Source organism: Mesoplodon bidens (genome assembly GCF_964165515.1).
Source record: "Mesoplodon bidens genome assembly, chromosome: 11".
Taxonomy (NCBI): Eukaryota; Metazoa; Chordata; class Mammalia; order Artiodactyla; family Ziphiidae; genus Mesoplodon; species Mesoplodon bidens.
In genome coordinates this window covers 60,209,374-60,226,935 of record NC_138167.1, presented here as the reverse complement: position 1 = coordinate 60,226,935, position 17,562 = coordinate 60,209,374, and the positions used below count along the sequence as shown (strand labels likewise).

Genomic DNA, 17,562 nt, shown 5'->3' with positions numbered 1-17,562 from the left:
TTGACCTTTGGAGCACGTGGTCCCTGGAGCCTCGCCCGGGTGGGCAGGGGGGTGGGAGGCTGGCCACGCGGGCCCAGACCAGCACATCCGCCCACAGGGCAGGCCTGGGTGCAGGTGCCATGCAGATTCCAGCCGCGGCTGCTTTGTGTGACCACCACTCTCGTCGTCTGAGGTCCTGGTAGCCGGGGCCACGGCCACACCACGATGAGGGTGGTGGCGGCCATGGTGGCAGTTCCCGTGTGCTGGGCGTCCTGCTGAGCTTGTATGCACTGGGTCCTCAGGTCCTCAGCACAGCCCTGGCAGGAGCTGCCCGGCACCTCTGAGGCGGTGACGCCCCTGGGGCCTGCCGGGTGTCAGTGGGATGATGGTGACGTGGAGATGATGGACCACAGGGCCACTCCTGCACTGAGCATGGCTGAGTCACTGCCCCTTGGACCCTCCTGGCCTGGAGGTCACTCCTGTCACTGTCCCCGCCCGGCAGACGCAGCCTTGGCTTCCAGAGTTCCCGGCTGCCTGCACTCTCATGTTGCCCAGCCTGGCGGGGACAGACCCGCCTGCTACACAGGCGCCGAGCCACCCAGGCCCTGGGCCAGACTTTCTGCTTCCCCCGCCTCCATCTCCTCACCTGGAAGGCTGAGGATGTGGGAGAAATGCCCGAGGCCCCAGCCTTGCCCAACCCAGCCTGCGTGTCCCCACGGCGTCCCCAGGTGGCACCCACAGCCACCCTTCCGCGGCCGATCGGGGCTCCCCAATGGCAGATTTGCTGGCCGAGCTGCACAAATTGACTGTCGGAACGTGCTGGAGAAGTGAATTAAACCAATTAGGCCTGTCACCTGCCCGTGTCAGCGCAGGGGCTGCTGTTTCGTCTTCTCAGTTAAGGGGAGAAAGTAATCAGAGTTCGCACCTGGGCCTTCAGCCCCGTCACGATTAATTCACTCGTCTCTGCGCGTGGCCAGGCTGTAAACCCCTGGCCTCAGTGTGCTCTCCCACGTGCGCGGAGCCGGCCTTGACCTGGGAGCCTTGGGGTGAGTCCTGTGCCCGAGGGTCCGCAGAAGGGAGTGTGGTCGGCACCGTCGTGGCTGCTGTCCCGGAGCAGGGGGGCTGTACTGGGTGTAATCAGAGCAGCGCTGTCGGCTGGAGAGGAACGCCCGCCATGAGGGAGAGCTTCTGGGAGCCTCGCAGAACAGGGAAAACCAGTGAGATTAATATTTTATTTAACCCAGTACATCTATAACATTATCTTTCAACATGTGATCAATATTAAAGTTAAGAAACATTTCACAGACTTTTGTTCAGACCAAGTATCTGAGATCTGGAGTGTGATCTACCCACATCTCCACCGAGATCCCCATAGTGGGGGGACAGACGGGGGGCCGCGTCGAGAGCCGCCAGCTAGTCATGCCTGGCCGGACCCCTGCGCAGAGCTGAGCGTTGTTCGCCTCCTAATCCTTTGTCTGGCCCCCGAGGGCAGAGCTGGCCATGTGATGGCGTGTGTGCCCTGACGCAGAGGCAGATGGAGTGAGGGGACCTTGCACCCAGAGCTGCTCTTCCTTAATCGACTGTTTGGGGCCGTTTTGATGACACGCAGTGCCTTTTGTACCAGACGCCAGAATTGGACGATCCAGTCCAAAGGCACTCCTTCAAGTCCCCTCAAAAGGGTCCCACGCGGCCCCCCGGTCGGGGTTCTAGCCACAGCCCGTAGATCGACACATGTGGCGTGTTTCCTTCCTCGAGATGCCGGCTCTGCCTCCTCTGAGCTACTGTCCAGGGAAGATTCCATTTCATCTTGAGCTCATTTGCCAAACTCCCTGGCATTTCCCACGGATAGGAATTTATTTGGCATAAATGCCGCTACTGCTGCCGTGACGATCAACCACCACCGCGAACAGTGATCGAAGACTAGTTGAATAGTAGCAGCAGCAGGTGACACTTACCCTGTGCTTTTTATATTCTGGCACCGTTGGGAGCACTTTGCACAAATTAACAACCCAGAGAGGGAGGCGTGTTATTGTCCCCATTTACAGATGAGGAAACCGAGGCGCGGAGAGCCAGGAGACCGGCACGGCTGAATGGTGCAGGGCTGGATGTGAGCCCCACGTTCAGCATCCTTTACAAGTGTGCGTGCCTTTAGCTGACTGTGCCCTAGCGACTGTTCACAGGTTGGCACCACGTGCTGTGTGCTTCATGTCGGGGACACGGGGGCACGTGGACCTGTTGATGTCACCGAGGAGACAGATCACCCCATGACGTAGGTGAGGACACCAAGGATGTGCTTCCAGAGTTCTGTGGGGTCGTGATGGGGGTGTGCTGGGCTTGGAGCCGCCTCCTCTGTGTCTGGCTGTGTGTAGCCTTACTGCTGGGCTCACAGGAGCCTCTGCAGGGGGCCAACCAGACAGAGAACCTGGGGCCCTGAGAGGGGACCCCTGCCCACCTTCCTGGACGCCACTGTGTCACCATTTCGTCCTTCCTGGGAGGGACGAAAGAGATAGAGATAATCATACTTTGCAAATGGTAACGTAATTCCTGTCTCTGGAAAAATGAAACTCTTTGGCAAGAAGCCCCCAAAGCCGGAAGCATTTCGCTCTTTAACGTTGGAAGACTCACCTCTTGGAACCTACCCAGAGGCGAAAGTCAGAGCGGGAAGGACTCTGTGGAAAAGATGTCCCCGGCAACAGCCCAGCTCAGGGCCCCGCCCTTCACCCTGCCCCCGGCTCCCCCCACTGCTATCACCCGCACGACGATGCCTGCAGGGCGACCTGTGGCCGGGGTGGTGTTGGTGGGGCCTCCGCAGGGGACTGCCTGGTAAAAGAGACCACCAGCCACGATCCACATGCTCGCGAGGTGACATCCAGAGTATCCAGAGGACAGTCAAATCGCTCGTCATACTGAGACCCCGGGCAACCTGAGATTCGGGGCCGCTGCCCTCTGCGGGGCCTTGTGCTGCGGGCCTCCAGACTGCGGGGTGACCGTGACCTTGCTGGGGGCTGAGAACAGCAGGCCTCCAGGCTGCACGGCGGGGACAGCACCATCGCTACGGTCCCTCCCGGCCACAGCGGACAGCACGTGCCAGTGTGGGAGGGCACGGTGACACAGGCCGATGGAGGGGGCGGGATGCCCCGGGCCATGGCTTTGTTGCTGTGGTGGCAACTCGTGGACATGGGAAAAAAAGAACCACGGGGACGCGACTTGTCTTTGATTCCTCACAGCCTCAGTGTTGTGAGCAAACCTTCTTTTAACTTTGATTCTGCAGACGTGGTCACAGCACTGTTTACAGAGAAGTTAAGATTAAAAATGGAATTGCCCTTGCGGGCTGCTGGACCGGGCCCTCCCTGCCACCGTCGCAGGGGATGGCGGGTCCCTTGGGGTGTGACCTAGTGATAGCATCGTGACCAATGGCCCTTTTCCCGAATGATGTGGCTAATAGATGTGCCGTGGCTCCCAGGTCGGAGGTGTTGCTGCCTAGCTCATAAATAAGACAGGCCTTTTAAAAAAAGAAATCTGCATTTAAGGGCATGTTCGGCTGTGTCCCCTGCCTCTCGTAAAGGTCACCCGGACAGATTTTTCCTTCTTTAACATTGCAGGCTGCGGACCACCGGGCATTTCTATTCTCTCTCCGTCCACTGAACCTGGGGGACTAAATTAGATTCTGAAATTGAGTGTGCAGTAGAGTTGCTGAGTTACCGCAATGGGAGGGTATTGCTTCTCACCTTGCAGGTAGCGAGGTCATGATAATATGAAACGAAGTGGATTAAAAAGAAAACCAAAGGTATTTATTTACGACCTGCTCAGAATTGGACTGGCATCCGTGTAAGTTGCATCTAATGGTGAAAGACAGCAGATTGATGTTGATACGTCCCCGGGGATGTTCTGCCAGTGAAGTTTGCTCCATGAATTGAACTTAAAGGCCCCCAGAAAGTGTCCAAAATGCGAAAGGAAATGGGACTGAGGAAGGGAAAGCAGCAACAGGGAAGCCGCACTGGCGGAGAGTCCTGATGCGTGGCTCTCCACTGGGGAGTGGGGGGAGGGCCGTGCGCTGGGAGGGGCGTCGTGAGGACAGCAAGCCTGGTACAGGCCCCCGCATCGCCCAGCGCCAGGCACTGGCAGCCCCGGTGGGAGCTGGGGCCCTCGTCTCGATGGGGAACCCGGGGCCCCGAGGTGGTCAGCGGCTGGTCCACCAGCCGGGAGGCAGCACAGCCAGCACCTGAGCCCAGGCCTGGCTTCTGGGTCTGAGCCCCGAGAGCCCCCCGCCGCTGGGCATCCCCGCCCGGATGGCCCTGGGCCCCAGAGTGGCGGGAGGCCAGGGGCGTGCGTGCGGCCCGGCTGTGTCGCGGTGCTGGCGCTGCCCTCCGTGTCCCAGCAGGCCTGGGAGCCTCCCGGGGGGTGTCCTCCTGGCTGCAGGGCGTGGGGCGCTCGGGCTCAAGCTGGTAGGGGACACGATTCTCAGGGGCTACGCGGCCCCCCAGGCTCACCCCGCCGTGGGCCTGTGTGTTTCCTCAGGGCCCCCGCTGTGGGGCCCCTCCCTGGCACAGCTGGCCGCCCCGTCTGACCCAGCCTGTCTCTCTCCCCCCAGGAGCTGCTGCTCTTCCTCCAGAACCTGCCCACAGCCCACTGGGGCGACGAAGACGTCAGCCTGCTGCTGGCCGAGGCTTACCGCCTCAAGTTTGTCTTCGCGGACGCCCCCAATCACTACAAGAAATGAGCCCGGGCCCACCGCCGTGGCCTCCCCCGCCCGGGGCAGCACATCCCGCTGCCGGCCGGCTGAAGGCCACGGCCAAGGAGAGGCCTTGCTGGAGCGGCTGGCCGGGACATGGTCCAGGGCCTGGCGAGGGCCGGGCGGCCTCTGTTTTCTGAGATACCAAAGAGAGCCAGGGAGGGTCCCGGCCACGCGGGGCCAGAGAGGGGCCAGGCGTCCCCCTCTCCCGACCCTGGAGCATCCTTGCCAAATGCCCACCTTGCGGAGCCCCCAGCCGGGGCGGCCTGAGAGGCAGACCCTCTCCGAGTGGCCTGCTGTCCGGGTGCCGGGGGCAGAGGGAGGTGGCAGCCATCTCCTTACCTACTTGGAAATGTAAAAATTCTATTCTGTTGAGTGAAAGAGAATAAAACGTAGACAAAGTCATAAGTGAAACGTTGCACTAACCTCTGAAATCTCTGTGCTCTCCCAGGCCTCTGACAGCCAGCCGGATTTCTGTAACTTCGTCACTTTAACTTTGCCGCGTACTTGCTCCCTTGGCTTAAACGTGGCTGGAAGGCAGACGGCAAGCCTGGGGAGCCTCTGGCTGCAGCAGCTGGGAGCAGAGTGCGGCCTCTAGAAATTGCCTTACTTTCCATCTATGACCTCTGGAAACAGAGAACCACCCGGCTGGTCTGTCGAGGAACCTGTGCTGGCGGGGGCCCTTCCACTGGGTGGTGCGGGGCGTCGGGCGGACGTTCAGCCTCCAGCCACAGCCTCGCTCGCCTGGGCCACCTGGACAGGTGGGTCCAGATGCTCCTGCTCTGTGATCAGAGCCGTGAAGGACTCCGCTGCTCCTGCACCTGCGCCCACACCGCGGGGGCCGAGTGGCCTGAGCCCCTCTCCTTGCTGCGTCTCCGGGTGTGTTGCGGACCTGATCACTGCTGCTGTGTGTTAGTCACTGGGGCCGTGAGCCCAGCTGCAGAAGGTGCCAGACCCGCCCTGCCCTGGGCTCTGCCGGGGCCCGTCCTGCTTCCCCCACATTGCCCGCCCTGGCCAGAGAGCACCTGTCATGGGCATGTCGCCCGTGGTGATGCGGACACCCCCGTGGAGCTCTAGGCCACAGCCACAGCCTCTGAGCCCTGAGCCCAGGACAGGCTCCTGACCTCTGCCCCAGACTTTCATCCACGCGCAGGCATCTCTTCCCACCACCTGCCCGCCCTCCCAGGGCAGCCCCGCCACCACCCGTCTTGGCACAGCTCAGGTGCCAGGTCGCTGCCCAGAGGCTGTGCAGCCGAGGATCAGAATACACAGGTGCACGTGTGTGACGGTGTGCGTTCCTTAATTTTGGCTTGTTACATGTGCGTGGAAATCAGCACAAAATACTGTGCAAATGTCAGAAGCCCCCGAATCAGTGGAGGGACCTGCTTGCCTTAGAGCAGACGGAGAGCACCCCTACTGGCCGGTCCCTGCCCCCGACCCCTGGCATCAGGGGTTCCTCCCCACGCAAGGCCCCCTGGCCTGCTGCTTGCCTGCTGGACGTCCAGTTCCACGAAGGCCCATCCTGCTTAGACCCCGGGCACTGCCCACCGCGGCTTGGGTAGTCTGTGCAGCCCAAATGCTGGGAACACAAAAGATGTCCCCTGGAGGCAGTTGATTTTTCAAATAGGAAGCATCTACGGAGTTCAGTGAGGCTCTGTGCGTGTTTCCATGTGTATGTAAACCTGGAACTGAATGCAAGGGGTGTTGATGGGGTCCTTGGAGCCTGAGCCAATCAGTCTGAAGTGATTAGAAGCTGTTCTGTCTGGAATACAATGAGCGAAACACAGAATAAAGATGCAATGAAAATCCAGCCTTGGCCTTTGATTCAGGGGCTCTCCTGAAGGAACAGGGTGCCCTGGCCGGGTGCTGGGTCACAGTTGGCCGTCTGGTCTGAGGCCGGGGGAGAGCTGAGAGCCAGGGGCACTGGCCCAGCAGCCGCTGGACAGTCTCGAGTTCTGGGCCTTTCCATACAGGCTGTCTGCAGCATGCCAGGCCTGGCGTTGGGTGCAGCACCCACAGTCTTGCTGAAGCCCATCAGGGCCTCGTGGGGAGCTGAAGGTGCAGGCGGGCTAGACTCAGACTCGAGCTGAACCCCAAGCCCAGGCTGCACCGACTCGGGGGCAGGATCCAGGCCGGCCCGGGACAGGAAGGGCCTCCCCATCTGGCCGCAGTCTGTCAAGCGTCTACTTGGGGCAGGCATCCGGGTCTGGGGCCCACTCCTCCCCACTCCTAGGACCCAGGACACGCCCATCCGCCCTGCCCCCCAGCCCAGGGTGTCCAGGCCCCTCCCCAACCAGCCCCCATCCTCCCGGTGTTTGGTGAAACAAGGCCCCGTGAGCCCCGGTTTCTCAGGGCTGCTTTCGTGGTGCTCTCTCCTCCTCTGGGCACCCCATGTCTGCCCTTCTCCCACCCCCCGCTGGGGGCCCCGCAGGGCAGCACTTTGCTCTCTGCCTTCTTGGGATGAGGTTCCGTCCCCATGGGTGGGCTGGAGCCCCCCGGGCGGGGGGGGTCTGTTTACCTCTCCTCCCCGCACGAGCCTGCGTCGAGCTGGGCGGACCCTTGCAGACCCCCGGTGCCGGCTTGAGGCCGCAGGGTGCAGACACGCTGCCCACCCCCGTCGCCACAGTCAGGAGGCGGGAGATGCCAGGCTCCAGGTCTCAGCTCAGCAGCTGGTGACGGCTGTCATTTGCTGTCATTGTTTGTTGGTGTTCGTGGCCCAGCGGTTTGCTCCTCAGGCCCGCTTTGGGGTCCACAAGCCCCCAGGGGTGGCCCAAAGCCCAGGGGTCTGAGACAAGCCCCTGCCTCTGTGCATCTCGCCCTGCCCGGCATCAGGAGGGGCCCTGCCTGTGGGCCCCACGGCTGAGAGGGAAGAGCGGGAGGCCGGGCCCTGGGGAGGTCTGGTGCCAGGGAGGGTGGGGCTCTGGGCGTGGAGGCCGGAGAGGTCTGAGCGATCTGTGCTCTTGGAGGGACTCACGGGGGGCGGGCAGGCAGGGCTTTCATGCTGCCGTCAACTGCGGATCTGAAATGGGAGAATGACCCCTGTGTTTGAGCAGCCTGCTTCCCCTGGCCACGTGGAGGCGTCTCTGCAGGAAGGCGGGTCGCGGCTAAGCCGCACCGAGCCTGGGACTGCGGGCCCGTCCACCCTGAGCTGGAGGTGTCCACTGGGCCTGCAGCCCCGTGGGTCAGCTCCCAGGGCTGGTGTTCGGTGGAGTCTGCTCAGAGTGTTGGGCAGCTGGGCCCTCCCTGAGCCTCCCCGGTCCTGCCCGACCCAGCTGGCCCTCTCCCCTCTCGTCCCCTCTCGTCCCCTTCCCTCCAGTGCTACCCTAGCCCCGTGGGGTCTGCCCCTCTCAGCTGCAAGGCCTTGTCTCACTAGTCCTGTAGCCTCACCCCAGCCCAATCCCTGGCATGGAGAGGATCTTAACAAGGATGGCCGAGGGAGTGCTCGCAGCCACTCTGTGACCATGTGACCATGTGACCATGCACGAAGCATCGAACCCTTGAGCCCGTTCCAATGACAAACTGAGGCTAAAAAAACTATATACCCAGGTAAATTCCAGATGAGTGGATTTAAATATTAAATAAATCCCCAAATACTCAAAATAGAAATAGATATTTTTATACCCAGGAACTGTGAAAGGCTCTCTGAGCACAATGCCAGTGGCAAAAACAATAAAGGAAAAGACTGATAAACATCTATAGTGTGCACCATGGAGAAATGCTGCACAACCAGCAGAGCTCAAAAACCTCAATAAACAGACCGAGCCGGCGCCAAGATGGCGGCGCTGACGAGCGCAGAGCGGCCGCGCCGGGGTCCGCGGGGGCCGAAGCTGATCCTCCGCGGCTGAGCCCCTGAGCCGCCCTCGAGGCAGGCGCCCGGTCGCCGGGGCCCGGGACATGGTGCGATCCGCGCCGCGCCGCCGCCGCCGCTGCCGCTGAACTCGGGAGCCACGCCGGGCTCGGACGTGGGAGCGGGAAGATGTTTTCCGCGCTCAAGAAGCTGGTGGGGTCGGAGCAGGCTCCGGGCCGCGACAAGAACATCCCGGCTGGGCTGCAGTCCATGAACCAGGCGCTGCAGAGGCGCTTCGCCAAGGGGGTGCAGTACAACATGAAGATCGTGATCCGAGGGGACAGGAACACGGGCAAGACAGCCTTGTGGCACCGGCTGCAGGGCAAGAAGTTCGTGGAGGAGTACATCCCCACACAGGAGATCCAGGTCACCAGCATCCACTGGAGCTACAAAACCACTGATGATATCGTGAAAGTTGAAGTCTGGGATGTAGTTGACAAAGGAAAATGCAAGAAGCGAGGTGATGCCTTGAAGATGGAGAATGACCCCCAGGAGGCGGAGTCTGAGATGGCCCTGGATGCTGAGTTCCTGGACGTGTACAAGAACTGCAACGGGGTGGTCATGATGTTCGACATCACCAAGCAGTGGACCTTCAACTACATTCTCCGGGAGCTTCCCAAAGTGCCGACGCACGTGCCTGTGTGCGTGCTGGGGAACTACCGCGACATGGGCGAGCACCGCGTCATCCTGCCTGACGACGTGCGAGACTTCATCGACAACCTGGACAGGCCCCCGGGGTCGTCTTACTTCCGCTACGCCGAGTCCTCCATGAAGAACAGCTTCAGTCTCAAGTACCTGCACAGGTTCTTCAATATCCCATTCCTGCAGCTTCAGAGAGAGACGCTGCTGCGGCAGCTGGAGACGAACCAGCTGGACATCGACGCCACGCTGGAGGAGCTGTCCGTGCAGCAGGAGACCGAGGACCAGAACTACGACATCTTCCTCGAGATGATGGAGGCCCGCAGCCGTGGCCACGCGTCCCCGCTGGCCACCAACGGGCAGAGTCCGTCCTCGGGCTCCCCGTCTCCTGTGGTGCCTCTGAGTGCAGTGTCCACAGGGAGCTCCAGCCCCAGCACACCCCAGCCGGCTCCGCAGCCGCCCCTCCAGGCCCCCTCGGCTTGCCCGGGGCCCCCCTGCCCCTCGGAGGCGCCGCCAGCCCCTGCACACCCCCTGGTCCCAGCCGCACCCCCGCGGCACGGCATCATCTCAAGGCTGTTCGGGACTTCGCAGGCGGCTGAGGTGGCCCCTTCACCCCCAGAGCCGGCCCCAGCTTCAGAGGCCCCGGCAAGAGTCCAGAATGTGGAGGACTTTGTTCCCGACGACAGTCTTGACCGCAGCTTCCTGGAGGACGTAGCCCCCACAAAGGATGAAAAGAAAGTCGGAGCCAAGGTCCCACAGGACAGTGACAGTGATGGGGAGGCCCCAGGAGGGAACCCAATGGTGGCGGGTTTCCAGGACGACGTGGACCTCGAAGATAAGCTGCCCAGTAGGCCCCTGCCACCCACGGGCCCCATCCCCAAGGAGCACAGCACTCTGTCCAGCGAGGAGGAAGACGAGGTGGCGGCGGGGCGCCTCGAGGCCACCGTCCCGGCCCCCCAGAAGTGCTCTGAGCCAGGGACCAAACGTTCCTCCACGAAGGCCTCGAGGCCACACCAGTACGCAGCTCCCAGGGCCACAGAGCCCCACTGGCCAAGCGGCACCGAGGGCTCCTCTCCGGGGCTGGAGGAGGGGGAGGACAAGCAGGTGTCATCAGAGAGTGACCCCGAGGGGCCTATTGCCGCCCAGATGCTGTCCTTCGTCATGGACGACCCTGACTTTGAGAGTGACATCAGCGGAGAGCGGGTGAGTTCCCGGTGCGAGAGGACCTCTCGGACGGGACGGATGAGGAAGCCGGCCCTGTCCAGCCGCCCCCGCCCCCCAAACCCCCTGCCCCCTCCTTCAGACTGAAGAACGACTCGGATCTCTTCGGGTTGGGGCTGGAGAACACAGGCCGCAAGGAGAGCAGCGAGGAAGATAAAGAGGGCAAGCCTCCCTCGAAGGAGAAGAAAAAGAAGAAGAAGGGCCGAGAGTAGGAAGAGAAGGCCGCGAAGAAGAAGAGCAGGCGCAAGAAGAGCAGGGACCAGGCGGAGGACAAGGGCAGGGAGGAGCGGCGGCGGCGGCGGGGGCGGGGCACAGAGAGGACCGCGGTCGACGAGCTGGAGGCCTTCCTGGGGGGCGGGGCCCCGGGCGGCCACCTCCGCGGGGGTGGCGATTACGAGGAGCTCTAGGCCTGGCCGCCGCAGACCGCAGGGCGCTCCGCGTGTGCTGGGGGCGCTGGGCCTGCCCTGCGGGGAGGCGCAGCAGGCTCTGTGGGCAGCCGGCCCCCAGCGCTTCTCAGGGATGGGACTGAGGCCGAGGAAGCCCGTGAGGCTGTTTGCAGGGGTGGGGCGCTATTCCCGTCGCCTGCCCGGCCCCTGCTTGCCCTCGGCCCGCCGCACGCACTCACCCAGGCCCGCTGCGTGCAGCGGCCTCCGCTTCGGCTGCGCCGGCGCTGCAGACCTCCGGTCCCCAGACCCTCGGGGCACCTATGCGCAGAGGGCAGGCGGCGCTCGTGCCTCTCTGGGGGCAGCTCTTTCCAGGCACAGCGACCGGCTTTGCACCTGCACCTGAGCTCGGGCGTGCGCAGGCTGAGCGGGGAGGCCCTCAATACTCATGTCCTTTTGTTGTCCTTCCACACCACTCGGACCATAAAACTCTCCTGTTTTAAAAAAAACAAAAAAAACAAAACAAAACAAAAAAAAACCCTCAATAAACAAAGATAAATGATAATAAGCCCAGCAAACATACCTGCAACCTAGGTGAGGCAGGTTGAAATTCCTTAATATCTACCAAGTGCTTGAAAATAACTGGAAATAATTCTTGGAAATAAAAATGGGCACAGCACAGAAAATAGCCAATTCACAAAAGGAAGAGATACAAGTGCCTGACAAGATGTTCACATCACTCATAGTTTAAAAAAGTGAAAAAGAAGTCACAAAACGTCTGACCAGCTGAGCGACCCTGGCTAAGTTTGCGGTAAGTTATTAACAGCAATGGAAAACCAATCCACTCTTTCAGTCTTCCTATTTTTTCTGGAAGATTTGGCAATGATTTTTGTTGTTTTTACTTTAAAACTGTGATGTATGCTATAATATATATATATAATATATAATATATATAGTATATAATATATATTATATATTATATATATTACTTTAAAACTGATGTATGCTATAATATATATAATATATATAATATATAATATATGTATGTATAAAATATATAATATATAGTAACAGCAGGCCACACAGCACAAGTCTAGGGACAGTGAATTGTCCCAAGGCCGACACCAGGAGCCACTGTCACCGTCAAGAAGTAGCACATGGCCCGTACCCGCAGTGTGCCCGGGTGCCCCCTCCCCAAGCAGGACACCACCCTGACTTTTGACACCATCGTGTGGTTTTGTTTGTTCCTAAACTATGTTATCTGAAGGAATCACATGGACAGACTCTTGCAAACAACTTTTCTGTTAGTGCAGGTATCCCCGTGGTTGGGCGGCTGTGGTCCATTTTATCTCTTGCTGTCGTTTTCTCTCCTCTGAGTGGATCACAATTTACCCATTCCGCTGTGGGTGGTGGGCACTGGAGTTGCTTCCGTTTCAGACCTGTTGTAAATACTGCTGCTCTGAACATCTGTGTGCGCGTCCCTCGGGGGGACACGTGCCAGTTCTGCTGGGCGTGCATCTAGAGGTGGAATTCCACGGCCACGTGGGGTGGGTATCTTCCACTTTAGCAGATGATGCCAAACTGGTTGCCAAACTGGTTTTCCAGTTTACGTTTCCACCGGTGGGTTATGAGGGCCCTTGTTTCTCCATGTCTGCACTGCCAGCTCTTGGTGTGGTCAGTCATAGCCATTCTCAGCCTTAGTTTCTAGTACTGGGATTCTTCGGTCATTATTGCCGAATGACGAGTCGGAAAAATGACCACTGCCCTCCCATCCTTGGTGGCACCCACTCACCTGGTTTACTCGAGAACGTCTCAGAAAATACAAGTTTAAGAAATTATTTTAAAATGTAAGGAAACTTTTAAAAGAATAGAAATAGAGAGTATAACTTCCAGGAGAGGAAAAAGAAAGCTAATGAACAAAACTGATCGAGTCAAGAGAAGATAGGAAAGGAGTTGGGGAGAAGCAAACAAAAAATAGGGTAAGTAGGAAATACTAACATCGTTCAAAGAAGTTCAGATACGCAAGTGATCATGATAAAGAAATTACTTAAACTCACCTACTGAAAAAGATTCACATTATACTTTGTAAAAACCCTCATAAGATCCAACAATATACTATTTACATGAGATACACCTAAGACAAAATGGCACAGGATTTGAAATAAGAGGATGAAAACAATAAATGTGAGGGAGATACTAACCAAAAGAAAGCGTGGCTGAGAATATCTATATTCCCCTAAAAGATATTTGAAGAGCATTCACAAGGACAAAGGGTTGTGTCCTATGATGAAGAGACGGCCTCGGTGAGTCATGGGCCTGAGTTAATAGGGCAACACGACCCCAACGGAAAGCAGAAAATGACCTTTCCACAGCATAAACGGATAGGTTAACACATCTCTTACAGAAAATGGGGACCAAGGGAAGAAAAAAGTTTTAAAAAGAGAGATTTAAATAAAAATGATGGTTTGATGTAATAGAATTTTGCTCTCCACGAAGAGATTACACATTTATTTCCGGCACGTGAAAAAACATTTACAAATGTTTGGCCTTTGTAAGGGAGATTCCAGTAAACCCAAAGCCTCAGCAGTATACAGACCTATACGTTCTGTCCACAATGCAATGATATTAGAAATCCAAACCAAGGAGAACATTTAAATGCCAAAGCCCCCATATACATATAAATAATCATAAAAATAGAATCATACTGGAAATTACAAAATGATAGTGAAAGACTAAAATATCAAAACTTGTGGGGTGCAGCTAAGACAGTAAGTAGACGAGACTTTATAGCCTTACATGTTTTATTGAAAGACAAATATTTAAAAGAATTTAGCTGAACATTCAACTTAAGCTGGAAGAAGAATAAGAGCAAAAGTGCAAAAAAAAAAACCCATAAGGATTAAAATAATAAATATAGAAGCAGAAGTTATTGGAGTAGAAAAGAAACACAAATAATGGAAAAGACTGATAAAACCAAAGTTAATTTTTAAAGTAGACTAATAATCTAAGCAGGGATCTTTGTTTTGCAGTTGGTTTATCTCCAGCGTTAGAAAGAGCACTTATATATAGTAGGGATTAAATAATGTTTGTTGAATGGAAAATAGACAAATATTTCTAATGGATAAAATTCAACCATATTAACCAAAAAAAAAAAAAGGAGGCAAACTGCAGGTGCTTAAAAATAATAAGCAACAGAGAATGAGAAGACAAGCCACTGACTGGGAGAAAATATTTGCGAAAGACAAATCTGATACAGGACTGTTATCCAAAATACACAAGAACTCTTAAAGGGCAACAGTAAGCAACTGGATTAAAAAGGCGCAAAAGAGCTGAACAGACACCCTCACCAAAGAAGATACACAGATGGCAAATAAGCACATGAAAAGCTCCACATCCTGTGTCATTGGGGAAATACGAATTAAAGCAGCAGCGAGACATCACTACATACCTATTAGAATGGCCAAAATCTGAAAACTTGACAACACCCAGTGCTGGTGGGGATGTGAAATGGTGCAGCCAGTTTGCTTTTATACATTTTAAAAAATTCATTTTATTGGAGTATAGTTGATTTACAATGTTGTGTTAATTTCTGCCATACAGCAAAGTGACTCAGACATATATATTCTTTTTCATATTCTTTTCCATTAAGGTTTATCCCAGGATATTGAATATAGTTCCCTGTGCTCTACAGTAGGACCTTGTTGTTTATCCAGTCTATATATAATAGTTTACATCTGCTAATCCCAAACTCCCACTCCATCCCTCTCTCACCACCCCCTTGGCAACCACAAGTCTCTTCTCTGTCTGTGAGCCCATTTCCATTTCGTAAATAAGTTCATTTGAGTTATATTTTAGATTCCATGTACACGTGGTATCATATGGTATTTGTCTTTTTCTTTCTGACTTACTTCACTTAGTATGATAATTTCTAGGTCCATCCACGTTGGTGCAAATGGCATTATTTCGTTCTTTTTTATGGCTGAGTAGTATTCCGTTGTACCTATGTGGTACAGCCACTTTGGAATACAGTTTGATGGTTTCTTACAACACTAAACATACTCTTACCATATGATGAAGCGATTATGCTCTGTGGCTTTTACCCAAAGGAGTTGAAAACTTATGCCCACACAAAAACCTACAGACAACTGTTTATTCATAATTGCCAAAACTTGGAAACAACCAAGATGTCCTTCAGTAGGTGAATGGATAAACAAACAGTGGTCCATCCAGACAATGGAATATTATTCAGTCCTAAAAAGAAATGAGCTATCGAGCCTTGAAAAGATATATAGGAACATTCATTAGTAAGTGAAAGAAGCCAATCTGAAAAGGATAACATACTGTATGATTCCAACTCGATGACATTCTGGAAAAGGCAAAACTATGGAGACAGGAAGACCAGTGGTTGCCAGGGATTGGCAGGGTGGGGTGGTGGTGGAGGAGGGGGGAATAGGTGGAGGACACAGGATTTTTAGGGCAGTGAAAATCCTCTACATATGATACTCTGTTGGTGGATACACGTCATTAGACATTTATCCAAACCCACAGACTGTCCGCCGTGAACCCTAATGTCAGCTGTAGGCTTGGATGATGTTGACGTGTCCGTGGAGGTAATAAGTGTACCCCCTGGTGGAGGATGCTGATAATGGGGGAGGCGCTGCACGTGTGTGTTGGGGGGTACATGGGAAATCGCTGTACTTTCCTCTTAGTTTTGCTGTGACTCAAAAACTTCTCTAAAAAATGTAATCTATTAATTTAAAAAAATCATAAGTGCCTCCTATGAGCAGCTATGTACCTATGAATTTGAAAACCTGGATGAAATGGACAATTTTGAGAAAAAATACAAATTACAAAAATTGACTCGAGAAGGAAATTAAAACTGAGTAGATCAATAATCGCTAAATACCTTGAACAGGTAGTCAGTCACACGTCTCTGTTTCCAAAGGCCACATGCCAGATGGCTTTACAGCGTGTTCTACTAAACCCCTAGGGACCAGAATTTAGCAAAACAATGCATGAGGTGGAGGCCCCAGGCACAGCTGGGGGTGGGGGTGGGGCTTGAGGCCTTGGCTGCACCTGACCAGCGTGGGCCTGGGCAGGGGCTCTGGGTCCCGGAGGAGCTGAAAAGGCTCGCGGTGGGGCTTTAACCGAGGAGCGGTCCTGGGGTCTGGGGAAAGTGGGGTCTGGGCCCCAGGGAGCAGCTGCTGGCTGCAGCCTGACCTGGGCCCACACCCAGCAGGGTTGGGGCCGGGGGGAGCGGAGGCCAGGAAGCAGCTGCTTTTAACGTTTTCTTTATTTTTTTCCATTGAGTCTGCAGGCTAAGAGGCCACAGGCCCCCAGGCCCCCTACATGCTTTGGGGTTAATAATGCAGCTTTTATCTAGAACTCATTAGGGCTGGGCCGCCCCGAGTTCACGTGGTTTTGAACTGGATTCAGGTGTCATGGAAGAAAATGAGGACATCGGAGTGTCCCGGTTAATCCCGGTTAACCTGTGACCAGGGCCTTAGCGTTCAGCGACCCAAACTGGGGGTCAAGTTATCTTACAAACAAATAAAAAGAACGGGGGAGGCGCTTACTGTCCAGAGAATACGGCCTCTTCTTGGATGGAGGTAGAGGAAGGGCTTGGCGGGTCTCATCTTGGAGGGAAATCAGGAGCCCGGCTTGGGGAGAGACGAGAGAGTGGAGATGAAGACTGGATGGAGGGCGGGCGAGGAGAGAGGTTTCCAGGGGAGACCAGCTCAGACTGAGGTGGAGAAACTCCCAAAGCCAACGTGGAAATTTGAAACTGAGACACACCCAGATGCACATCAGTGAAGGGGCGTCAGATCTGGACTGAGGAGACCCGAGGGAGGGGGCGGGTTCTCCTCCCTCCGAGGGGCGGGGGGGAGGGGCAGATGCAGCAAGTCCGGGAGAACAGCAGCCAAGCCTGTGGGCGCTCCTCTGTCTCTGGCGCAGGACGGATATTAGTCGGGGAGCAGCACGGAGGAAGGCGGCTGGGGTCACACTTGCCGGCCCCCGCGTTCATGAGAGCCAGTGCCTTACATCAGTCACCCTCCCTCTCCCCCACCCACCCCTTTGTTTCTTCAGAGCCTGGACCACCATCTCCACGACCACTAGTTCAGGAGCTCAGGGTGGTCCCCACCGGGCCTCTGATTTGTCCTTGATAATATTTTAGGAGCGAATGAATGACAATGTTTGGGGCCTCCTGGGGAGGCCAAGGGACTTTGCAGGGCCCTATAGCCAGGGAGGCCTGGGCTGGCCTGGACCCCGGGCCCCGCACAGCGACCCCACTGGCAGGGATTAAGAGTCCACTCTAGGGGTTCCCTGGTGGCGCAGTGGTTGAAAGTCCGCCTGCCGATGCAGGGGACACGGGTTTGTGCCCCGATCTGGGAGGATCCCACATGCTGCGGAGTAGCTGGGCCCGTGAGCCATGGCCGCTGAGCCTGCACGTCCGGAGCCTGTGCTCCGCAACGGGATAGGCCACAGTAATGAGAAGCCCGTGTACCACACACACAAAAAAACAAAACAGAAGAGTCCACTATAGGGGTCAGCACCTGAGGGTCAGAGAGCAGAAAGGACGTCCAAGCTCACCCAGCAAGTGAGGACAGAGATGCCTGAGCCCAGGGAGACCTGAGCCCAAACCCAGTCCTCCCCAGCGGTGGTCCTTCTTGGTCATCCCAGTGGAGTCAAGGCCACAGGGCAGAGATGGCCACAGCCTGGCCTTGGTCTCCCGGGTGACAAGTGGTGGGAAGCCTGGAATC

General features: G+C 56.0%; 2 protein-coding genes across 2 annotated transcripts in view; both read left to right on the top strand.

Moving 5' to 3' along the window:
• Nucleotides 1–6,517, top strand: part of TBC1D22A (TBC1 domain family member 22A) — a 334,425-nt gene extending 327,908 nt beyond the window's left edge. The window contains exon 13 of the mRNA XM_081249045.1: nucleotides 4,571–6,517. Coding sequence (XP_081105171.1) covers nucleotides 4,571–4,699 — 129 coding nt within the window. The 3' untranslated portion in view covers nucleotides 4,700–6,517. The remainder of the gene's footprint in view (nucleotides 1–4,570) is intronic.
• Nucleotides 6,518–8,473: 1,956 nt separating this feature from the next.
• Nucleotides 8,474–11,317, top strand: LOC308625801 (rab-like protein 6). The gene is given in 3 exon segments (XM_081250319.1): nucleotides 8,474–10,383; nucleotides 10,386–10,627; nucleotides 10,631–11,317. Coding segments are annotated over 3 exon segments (2,133 nt in total). The 5' UTR covers nucleotides 8,474–8,687; the 3' UTR covers nucleotides 10,826–11,317.
• The last annotated feature ends 6,245 nt before the right edge of the window (nucleotides 11,318–17,562 follow it).